The sequence below is a fragment of the Physeter macrocephalus genome, chromosome 21, assembly GCF_002837175.3.
Source record: "Physeter macrocephalus isolate SW-GA chromosome 21, ASM283717v5, whole genome shotgun sequence".
Taxonomy (NCBI): domain Eukaryota; kingdom Metazoa; phylum Chordata; class Mammalia; order Artiodactyla; family Physeteridae; genus Physeter; species Physeter macrocephalus.
In genome coordinates, this window is record NC_041234.1 from 8784521 (window position 1) to 8796518 (window position 11998).

The 11998-nt window shown below is 37.8% G+C and overlaps 1 protein-coding gene across 4 annotated transcripts in view; it reads left to right on the forward strand.

Annotated features, from left to right (window-relative positions):
* POLA1 (DNA polymerase alpha 1, catalytic subunit) overlaps positions 1-11998 on the forward strand; it is a 299996-nt gene that overhangs the window by 146043 nt on the left and 141955 nt on the right. For 3 of the 4 annotated variants that reach the window (XM_007107041.4, XM_007107040.4, XM_028482923.2), the window contains 2 exons: positions 2553-2731; positions 4560-4691. In XM_007107041.4, coding sequence (XP_007107103.2) covers positions 2553-2731; positions 4560-4691 — 311 coding nt within the window. Of the gene's footprint in view, positions 1-2552; positions 2732-4559; positions 4692-5183; positions 5317-11998 lie in introns of those variants that run through there. The other variant, XM_055081936.1, reaches the window with a different exon arrangement.

The window sequence follows — 11998 nt, forward strand, 5'->3', positions numbered from 1 at the left end:
AGCCGCCCCGCGGCATGTGGGATCTTCCCGGACCGGGGCACGAACCCGTGTCCCCTGCATCGGCAGGCGGGCTCTCAACCACTGCGCCACCAGGGAAGCCCATGAAATGGACATTTAAAGTAGGCATTTCGGGCTTCCCTGGTGGCGTAGTGGTTGAGAGCCCGCCTGCCGATGCAGGGGACACGGGTTCGTGCCCCGGTCCGGGAAGATCCCACATGCCGCGGGGCGGCTGGGCCCGTGAGCCGTGGCCGCTGAGCCTGCGCGTCCGGAGCCTGTGCTCCGGGGCGGGAGAGGCCACAACGGAGAGAGGCCCGCGTACCGCAAAAAATGATAATAATAATAATAAAGTAGGCATTTCATAAGGCCTGATAATTTTTCATAATTCTTGGTCACTTGCTGGGCTTTTCTCCATAAGTAGCAAGGCAGCCCATGTCCAGTTGTGGTGTGCTCAGCAGGCAGGCCTCCCCAAGCCTCAGGTGCACTCAGTGGGCATGGCTGGTGGGGAGGCCTAGAAAGAGATTTCATTGCTTCCTTGTTAGAGCCCAGCCAGTTTTGTCTATGTGCAAAGCCAGCTTTGTTTTGTTCCTTGATATTTAGGTTGTGAAAGAAGCTTGTCTTTCAGAAAACACTTACTGTTTTTCTTTTTCCTTACTTTTTGAATAGTATTGGCCTGGGAAATTGATGAATAATTATACCATCAGAGAAAAGGTGGAGCTGCTTTCTCATAATCGTGAATACAGCAAGACATTATGTGAATACAGTTGGATTCACAGCTAGAGGTTCAGGAATTTGCAGCAGTTGCCCTTCACTACAGAGAAGAAATGGCACCATTCACAGGCGTGGGCATGGTCTCTCTTACTCCTCTGCCCATTCTTGTCTTTAAATGAGAGGGTGTATGTTCCCCCACACTTCACTAACTTGCTGTTGCTCTTAAGCTATAGGTAACTTGTAAAATAAAAATGTATAGTGAGTCTTGGGGCCAAGTGATCTATGTTACAGTGACCAAGAACAGTTTTTCAATTTGTTTTGAATGTGTAGTCTTTGTTTTTATTATATACTATCATGTTGGGAAATACTTTGATTAATTACTACGAAGAGCAGCTATTAACTTGCTGTGCAACATGAACGTGCGTTTCATATTTTTTTCCAAATTTGTAATTTTGAATGAATATTAAATGATGGATTAAATGATGTTCATCTACTATTTTACTTTTTCATTCACATGGCATTTATTGGGTGCTTACCAGTGATAGGCACCATTGAAAATGATTTGTCCCTAACATCCGATTTAAACTTCAGAAGTGCATGGTGGTGGTAGTAGCTCCATCTTTCAGGTGAGAAAACCAAGACTCAAAGTCTCAGTCTTTTCATTCTTTGTTCAGCACCTTTCCACTGTGTCAGTCAGCCCTAAGTCTTTTATAATTAAAGAGATGTCACTTAACAGTTGACCAGATAGGATTTAGGATCTTGTCACTGAATTCTGAATACATCTGTTAGATTATCTAACTACGCAAGCTGTTGATAGAGTTACAATAATTTTTAGATGTTTCTGGTATTTGAACTTTTTTGCTCAGTGACTGTTTTTATTACTTATTTACCTTTATACTAAAACAAATGATAGCTTTCTTTAGATTACTCAGAAGCCTAGAATTCTTTGGGATTGCTAAGGAATGCTTTCAAGAAAATGTTATAAGATATAGTGTGGAATAATTATCTTTAAGTGTAAATCCAAATAGTACATTTTGACATATGTGCTTTGGTCAAAGGCAAGTTACATTGGTTGGCCTTACAATCATTTCTTTCCTCAAATAGTTTGGGGAAACAAGATAGTGTAAACTATGCATCGATTGATTTCTTGTGTTATTTTGATTGAAATATAGAAGGTATATGTGGCTTCAGTATTGTCGGGGACAGTTTGGCCTATAGAGTTTGAAGATTCATTGTTTTTGCACATATTTTACATTTCTGAATTCAGAACACCGAAGAAACCATGTTGAGTTTTGACTCAGATGCTGCTACTGAATTTTAACCACTGAATTAGATTGCAACCTACATGCTGTTAACTACTGAGCCAAGATGGAATCGACCACTGCATTGAAATCAGGGTTAGCAGTGGTGTCTGCGCTTGAAGGAGTTGTAATAGCAGTGAACTTGTTTTCCGTAATGGGATTTTTAGTCTCTATTTTCAGTTTTAATGGTGATACTTTGATTTTAGGAGATCTTAACAGTGCACATTTTTTTGAGATTTTCATTGTAACTTTAAGAAAATAGTAAAACCATCCTATAGAAGTAGTTGCTTCCAAACGCAAATGTCCAGTGGAATGTTTCTGCATTGTTTTGGTGCAGTTTACTTGTTTTGTTTATAATCTCCTTTAAAAAAGAAGTCATTTGTCTTGGTGATATGAGCCTCTATCTTGAGTTCAAATGGTTGTGCAGTATGTGCATGAATTTGAAATAATTCTTTTCTGATTTCTCTTCTTTGGAGTAGTTTTGGAGAAGGGAATTTAAATAATTGTACCTTTCTGAATTTATTTTTTCTTTAACATTAATAGGACTTGACCCCACCCAATTTAGAGTTCATCATTATCACAAAGATGAAGAGAATGATGCTCTCCTTGGTGGCCCAGCACAGCTCACGGATGAAGAGAAATACAGGGACTGTGAAAGATTCAAATGTCCATGCCCTATATGTGGAACCGAGAATATTTATGATAGTGTCTTCGATGGTTCGGTTAGTTGCTTTTGTTTCTTTCGTTTGTTTGTTTTGTGAGTGAACTAGTATAAAGTCCATTTTCTCTGTAGTATGTGTATAAAAAGGAAAAAGAAAACACAGGTTTTTATGTGTTTAAAGAATTTTAGCATCATATGAATTCTGCCTTCACAACTTACGTATTTCTGCTTGAAACCTCTTAATAGAGTATGCTTGAGTATTGTTTTTGGCTTTCTAGAATGCTTGGCCTTGGTTTTTTAAATGGAATCTCTTAAAAATTCTGAATTATCTTAAAGTATTTTTATTGTAATTCCTTAATTACTAACCTGTATTTCTCCACTCCCATCCCAATTTCTTAAGACTTAGAGCAATATTTTCCCTTATCTTAAATCAAGTTAATGGGAACTAAGTGTTTTTGGAAAGTTTTTGTTTATCTTTACACATCCCACTTGCCTCTTTTTTGACAAAGGTACTCTGATTATCTTTTCTGCTGTCTTTGCATATCAGGCATTAAAAAAGTCACAGGGAGACATTTCTCTAAAGAAGTACTGCCAAAAAATGTATCATTGACCTTGGATCAGAACTTGAAACTTGGCCAATCTACTTGATTACACTGCAGTGTTATACATGTACTAGCCATTGGCAAATGAGTAGGCAGCAGAATCATGTAAAACCTTGAAACTGAAAGAAAATATGTCCTTTATCTAAATTAAAAGTAATTATTTTAAGTTAATTTGGACAAACAGCAGATGTTTTGCATTTTTTTGAATCAAAACAAAGCAGTCTTTGGAAGCAAGTGCAAGGAAGAGGCAGACACAGATCAGCAATACTTGCTAAATCCTTGAGTTTTGCTTCATTACAGCTGTAAATAAGATAGTTAATTGCATGGAGGCTTGACGACTTGCAGATGGGCTAACTGTGGAAGAGCCGATGTCAAGCTCTAAAATCTCTTCCACCTGGAATTGCTTCGTGAGGCGGGGTAGGGTTATGTACCAGATTGGAGCAGGAAACCAAGATGTTTAAGTATCAAGAAGGAAAACAAATGCTCCAGAAACCCCAACAGTTTTCCTGTATATTACATTTGCTTTGTCCTTGTTTAAAACAAAACAAAACGTTTTCTCCAACTACTAATAGTTCATTTTTTCAAATTTTTACTCCTCCTCTCTCCCCTCCCCCAAATACATTTCATTTGTTGGGGGGCAGTGGTTACAGAAATTTTAGATTTGCTAAGCTAACAATAAGTGATCACTTTGTGGTGTAACACTTAATTTTTAGCCTTTATTCTTAAAATTAAGTTGGCAGTATGGAGCAAACTGTTGTCATTAACGCTCTTGCTTTGCCTTGGAATGAATTAAGTGCAAATTTAAATTCTTGATCAGTATCTCTAGGAAGGATGTTTATTTCCAATAATGCGACTTCACTGGTATTTTCAGAGGGGAAACTATTTTATCCATAGTCTGTCATGTATTGAATGTAAAAAAAAATAATTTCAGGGTTTTCCCTTTGGCTTTGTACTCCATTATGATGGTGGCAAGAGTGGAAGGTATGTGGTGACTGAGGGGATCTTTGGGAGGAAAGTGGTTGAGAAAATAAGGTTAAAAACTTACCAATAAGACGCAAAAGGGAGGAGATATGGGGATATATGTATATGTACAGCTGATTCACTTTGTTATACAGCAGAAACTAACACACCATTGAAAAGCGATTATACTCAAAGAAAGAGTTAAAAAAAAAAAAGCTTACCAATAAAATGAATTTAAAATATTGTACACCAGGACAGCATGTAAGTTTTTAAGCACAAGAAACCTTTTGTAACCTTTCGTGTACTTGTCTGTCTTGACTTCTGTAGGGAACCGATATGGAGCCCAGCTTGTATCGTTGCAGTAACATCGATTGTAAGGCTTCGCCTCTGACCTTTATGGTACAGCTGAGCAACAAATTGATCATGGACATTAGACGATACATTAAAAAATACTACGAAGTAAGTATCCATAATGAGTGTCTTACATATGCAACTTACTTAGGTTTGGTACTTGTTTTAAAATAAAATGATAACGGTTTTTGTATGAAACTAAAATTTTGAAAAGACGGAGGGAAATGATTTGATTTTTCTGTTGGGCATTTCATCTCATTAATGAGCAGTATTTTTAGTAATGAAGTTTTTGCTTTTAAGGAAAAATGAGAATATAATCAGGAAGTGTTTTAGTTTATTGCTGCCTAAATATAAAATGAAGTTAAATGGTCACTCAGATTTTCGATCAGAGGAGGAAAATTCAATATTACCTATCTTTGGCAACTAGAGCCGTAAAATCATGTGTGGTGATTTTATTTCTGTTTTACTTTTTTAAAACTTTTTATTTTATATTGGAGTATAGTTGATTAGCAATGTTGTGATAGTTTCAGGTGTACAGCGAAGTGATTCAGTTATACATATACATATATCTATTCTTTTTCAAATTCTTTTCCCATTTAGGTTGTTACATAATTGAGCAGAGTTCCCTGTGCTGTACAGTAGGTCCTTATTGTTTATCCATTTTAAATACAGCAGTGTGGACATGCCAATCCCACACTCCCTAACTATCCCTTCCTGTGTGGTGATTTTAATAAACTGCCAACTAGCTAACACTTTGTGTTTATGTAGTAATCTAAACCATTTCATAGCTTAGTTTTCCAAAGAAATCAGAATAAACATCTTTTAAATTTCAGTGCTTTTGTCTGGCATTTTAAAGAAGAATGTCTAATTTTTATAAATATATAGTAAAAATTCCAGAACAGTGAGTGAGCTGTCTGCGTTAGAAAGAAGGCTCCTTTCAAAGTTTTTGTTTTGGTTTTTAACACATTTCATATGAATTAGTTTTTTCCTCTTCAAAAGTTAAAATTAAAAGAAAAAAAACACCACATTTCCCATTTGATTTTTCTTAGTGTTTCATTATGTCATTTGTCATCTAAACAAAATTTCTGTTACTTGAAAGTTCACTGTAACTTAGGTAAAGAGGTTACGTTGGCAAGGCATTTCCCAAAAAATGCTCTGGTTCTGTTAGGTAAGACTCTTGACTCTGATCAATGTCATCCTGTAATTTCTACTTATATGTTAGTTAACATATAACGTAGCATTATCTTCTTTAAAATCGAACTCATTAAATGAAAATCAAGTATTAGATCATTAAGGTGAAGAGTAAAAGCATAGAGTTCTAGTCTTGTGATTTTGGAGTAGAATAATTTGTATTTGTCAAGGAAAAAGAACTAAGTAGGTTTGTCTGAAGATATTTTTAAAATAATAATTATGGCTACATTTTGGGAAATCTGAAACATTTTAGTGAATAATCTGGTGCTGTACTTAATGAACAGTTGGATGGGAATAAAGGTTATCTGTGGGTTCACATTCCGCAGTAGATGAAATGTTCAGCACGTGAAATGTTAGGCCTTTATTTAGCATGAAGAGTCCAAATCAAAACTATTCAGCTCGTTTACAGACCTCATTGAGCAGAGCATGATTCTTGACTCTTGGGAAGAATTCTGAGTTTTCTCTCTGTGTTTAGTCTATCAAAATCTTCACCATGGAAATGTTAATACTAGAAGAAGCTCATCTATTTCCTTCTCTAAGAGCGGGCAATCTGTTTTGACTAAGTTGAGAATAGGCAGAAAAATGATCTTCTGAATAGTCAGAAATATGCCCTAACTGAAAGATTGATTTCTAACTGTGTGTGTGTGGTGTGGTGGTCGTGGTTATATAAGTATTTTTCAAGCTAAATAACCTAGTATTAGGCATCCAGACATTTAACCCAGGGTTTCTATAGCATTTGTTTTAATTGTGTACCAGCCATCTCACTAACAGCAAGTTAGTTTTCCTGTCGTTAACTGCCCACTTGATTGACTTTCCTAAGGAATTTCTAATTAAAATACCCAAATGTCATTCCTGTACTTGAAGAATGATATGATCGTCCTCAGAATTAAGAACTTGTTTCTCTACTTTCTGTCCTTAGGCATATGTGATTGTCTGGGAGAGAAAGAAATCCATTATACGTTCTTTTCATGGCCCCATGATGAACAAATCTTTCACATATTCTCAAGATCAGAGCTTTTATACAGAAAGCTCATGCACCTCCAAGTTATACTTTATTGGTAGAGTGTTCTCTTTCTTCCTGACCCCAGACTTAAGTGAACTTTGCCAGTAGAGGGATATGGTGTTGAGTTTCTTTTGTTATCATACCTCAAGTGATCCTGATTACAGTTAGTTCAGTGTGATATACCACAGCAGTGGTAATCCAGCTGGAGATTAATACACCAAGTGTACTGGCGATAAGGATGTTGGTACTAAGTACTGAGATTAAGTGACTGTTCTCTGAAGCTAATGACCAAAAGAGTTCCCTCCTATTCTGCAAGTTAAAAATGCTCCCCACTGGACATAAAGTTGTTAGTGGACTGAGAACAAGAGTCTCCATATTTTTTTCATTTTAGTTTTAGAATCACTGCAGGGAAGAACAACCTACGTTGAGGAAGGAGGCATCTCCATAAGGAAGGAGCTTTTGTAAGACAGTGGAGGAGTATAAGGTACTTGACCAAACACTGTAACCTGCCAAGGAACACAGTTCTAGATCACCAGGAAATCTGGCTGTCAAGAACAAAAGGGCCAAAGTTTAGGGTAACAAAGTATACTTCTTAAGTATACTTCTTAATCACTTCAAAAAATATACCACATCTTCTGTTATATTCTGTGGTGAATAAATAGTGCTGACTGAATAAATGTGATGCAGCAAACATTAAAATTTTTATATATCTGAGAATCAGTCTGTATCATAGTGTTTTAATATTGGCTCCTTTAATAGCAGGGGAAATGCTTTTTTCTCTCACCGTATAGCAATGATTGTATCCTTCGGATTCTTGTTTCATGGAACATTTAAATTTCTGTATACATAGAAATACAAGAAGCACCAAGCAAGGATATTTCAAGTAATATATTAATTTCCTTAGGAGGAAAACAACTCTAATGCTTTATCTCGAGATTTGATGAAACATTGGAAGACTTTGAGGCAGCACAGAAAGCTCTAATTCAAAGTTGATTTCATGCCCCGGTCCTAATTGGTTCCTCTATACGAAGTTAAAATTGAACTGGTATTTTTTTGAAAATCATAAAAAGCCAGTTTAAAGACTATATCTCTAAGCTTTTAAGGATGTTTTTAAAAGACTCAATTTTACAGTGAAAAATTGATATGTGTTTCCCCTCCCCTTAAATTCTGCTTCAGAAGAGCAAATAGACACACACACACACACACACACGCACAAAAGGGGAGAGAAACACTAGCTAATCTAAATTGGGAAATGAAGAGGGCTTTTTTTAAGCATGAAAATTTCATCATCTTGTCAGCTGGCAGAATGCCTGCTGTGTGGATTCACAAAGGCTAAGAATTACACTTTCATGAAATTTTCCTCACTAACTGCCCTGGTTAATTTGAAAGATAACCCACTGTTCTAATTCATTCCTCAATTGGGCGGTGCAGGTTTTATCTTTGATCTGACAAAGCATTTGTGTTAATCGTTTTGGCCCTCCAGTAGACACTCTTGGGATTGTGCTTTTACAATAAATGTGTCTGTGATAGCTCTTTAGTCTATTATACTTACAATAGATCCATAGAACTGGTAATTAATTCTCCACTGCTTTGGAAATGGGAAGAATAGGTGTAGCTCTGTCAAGTGCTGCTGGGAAGTTTGTTTAGCTGGTTCATTTTTGAAGTGTTCCCCTCAGCCATCCATGAAGCAGCCGCAGAAGAGAATGTGAGATTGAGATGCTGCCTACCCTGAAGACTTGCTGATAAATGGGAAATCTGACCCCTCTTGGTACCTGGGAGGGGGGTAGTGGGTCATTTACTTTCATCTCAAGTACTATTAGTTATAATGTACATTAAACCCTCATTTTAATACTTAAAGAGCCATTCGTTTCTAAAGGTGGATAGTCAACTGAAATATCCTCCTCAATTCCCATTGATGGCTTATGCAGGTTTTAGAGTGTTCCAGTGGGGCGAAATGTATTTCTCGCCAGCCTTGTAGTGTTTCCAGCGACTTGTAAAGGGGCATTACTTGGGGCACTTCACTATGATTTTTAAACAGAGGTATTGCTGGCCCTGCATCTAGAAAAATTAACAGTTAACAGCTGGTCAGTGCTATGCATATGATAACATTGATTAGTTGCTAGGACTACAAATAGGTGATTGAATTCCTCACAAATTTGCTATTGGTTTTACAGTCTCAAAATTTTCCTGACATAGGCTTTCTGAGGACAGGACCTGTGCTTTCTTTGGTGTCTCATCTGTGATCTCTGCTCCAGCCGTTTGCTCTCAGTAGTGTATGCATTTTAATGTTTAGTAATATACTTTCTTGTTTTTTCTTTAAATTCTTTTTCGCACTGCTATCATATTGGCAGAAGGTTTATTAGTGGTTCACAAGATTCTCAGGCTAACACAAGACTCCACGTTAATTTAAGGTCATGAAAGCATTAATATACCCTGTGTTTATTTTATGTCACTGATTACTGTTGGTTTCAATATATGCCCATCTCCAAGTTCATAGCCTTAATTTGTTTTCTCCCTAAACCAAGTGTCAGGCAAAGAGGCATTGACCAGAAATATTTTTATTAAGATGCAAAATCACATCGTGCAGAAACGTACTCTTATCGTCCTGACAGAGAGTCTCACTCTCACTACACAAGGTGGCCGAGAGTGGATGCCTAGCTGTTGTTCCTCTCATACTCCTGCTCTCTCCCTGTATTTTTCCCGTTTCTTTCTCAGTATATTAATTGTGGTATAAGTCACATTTTTAAAATCTCTTTTGGACCCACTTTTATGAGGAATTCCAAAAATAATGTCCACTGTCACTTACCTCATGATGCAGAGACTTTCTTATGCTTACGTGTGTGAGCATCTAGTAAAGAAGGGAGCATTTGACCAACGATACTGTGAGTCCCTCTAGAAGACAGCACACATCCAGGAAGTGGAGTGGGATGTTTTGTGGTATATGAAAAATCCACATTAATTTTGTTTTTTCACCTTTGCAAAAAAAAAGAAAATGATGCTTGTTAAGTTGGGAATGGATATGCATTCCTTAAAAACAAAATTAATAACAACCACCAAACATAATGTTGTTAAGCCAGAAGTTGAATCTGAGGACAGGACCTTAAAAGTGCAGGGAGGGCAGGGTGAAGTATTGGTTAATATATTTGCTCCACCAAAATACACACCCACTCAGCATCACAGGCAACAGAATCCATGGTGTCCAACAATGCTTGAAGGAGGACCATTTCTTTAGGAATACACAGAGCTCAATTAGTAAATAAATCTAATAATTTAAGATGAAGCAGCCTCTCACCACATCGCCGCCCCCATCCCCACCCCCACCCGTGTAATTTACTTATAGAGCCACTCTTACTTCCATTGCCTTTTGCTTTTCAAATGTAGCGGTACTTCATGACAGCTGTCTTGTGCGGGCGGATCTGGGGGTTTTAGAGCCATGCAGTTGATGTTCAGTAACTCCATCTTGTTCAGCTGCAAATATTCGGTGTTCAATAACCCTCAAAATTTCTCATTTCTTACCTGTGGTGATGTGGGCTGATAGTTTTTAGGTTGTAGGTTGCAACATGCAGTAGTCTCACAGGTACATTAGTTCAAATAGTTTAAACTCTAAGCACCAGTGGAATTATTGTTTATCTCCTTGCCTCTGCATTTATATTTAGAACATTTAAAAAGAATAAATTGGGTTTCTTTTTTTGTAAAGACTCTTTAACAGCATAATTATAAGTGGTACAGGGCTTCCCTGGTGGCGCAGTGGTTGAGAATCCGCCTGCCGATGCAGGGCACACGGGTTCGCGCCCCGGTCCGGGAAGATCCCACATGCCGCGGAGCGGCTGGGCCCGTGAGCCATGGCCGCTGAGCCTGCGCGTCCGGAGCCTGTGCTCCGCAACGGGAGAGGCCACAACACTGAGAGGCCCGCGTACCGAAAAAAAAAAAAAAAAAAAAAAAGAAAAAAATAAGTGGTAAAAAAGGCATGCAAAGAAGCAGTAGATATCCATCCCACCTATTCAGCATCCCAGGCAGTGCAATCCATGCTGCCCAGCGGTGCTTGAAGAAGGGTCATTTCTTTAGGAATCCATAGAACTCATCTTAAATCTTGTTAAGACAAAACAAAAGAATTAGTATTTCTTTTTGCTCCATGCCATTTGATAGAGAAGTTTAGCATAAATGAACACCACGGACACCAGTTGCTTCTTTTAAATGCCGTATTCTAATACCAGGGCCCATTGATGGAGGATTGGTGTGTTTTTATTAGCGAATGGCTGTTTTTTCTTAAGTATGAATATCCACCAAGCTGATTTTCAGTCAGGTATAACATTTTACTGCAACACCATGGTGTGTTCTACAGAAAAACTAAGAAGTAGAATCTTATTATAAGTAAATGTATTATTGTACAAATCTAAGGGAATAACAGGTCAAATCTAGTCCCCTAAAACGTGCCAGCTACGTGTTCTACACAAACAGTGTTAACATGGTATGAATATTAGTTGTTATAAAGGAGTTCCAGTATGTTGTAGAACTTAGTGTTTGTCTAAGTATAGACCACAAACCGTATATCAACAAATTAAACTTGAACTGTTACCAAAAAAAAAAAAAGGAGTTCCAATAAGCAAATTGGATCAGGTATAGCCTTATATGCCACCTGACTTTTAACCTTCATAGAATAACCAACGTTCGTTGTACTCTCTATATTTATCACAACACCTCTTTATCTTTTATTTTGTTTAATCTTAACCTTATGGCATGGACCCTATTTGGGGAGACACAGAACTAGAGCATGATCTTGAGGAACTAGGAGGGAACCCACACCAAATTCTCAGGTGCCCTGACCACAGGGAACACTGACCTCAGATCTTTCTGTAGGGTCTGAACTCGGGCCATAGCCTGTCTCTTGCCCATGTCATTCCCCGCATGTGCATATTTTCCTCCTCCCAGAGCTTCTTTGCTTTTTTTTTTTTTTAACATCTTTATTAGAGTATAATTGCTTTACAATGGTGTGTTAGTTTCTGCTTTACAACAAGGTGAATCAGTTATACATATACATATGTTCCCATATCTCTTCCCTCGTGCGTCTCCCTCCCTCCCACCTTCCCTATCCCACCCCTCTAGGTGGCCACAAAGCACCGAGCTGATCTCCCTGTGCCATGCGGCTGCTTCCCACTAGCTATCCACCCTACGTTTGGTAGTGTATATATGTCCATGCCACTCTCTCACTTCGTCACAGCTT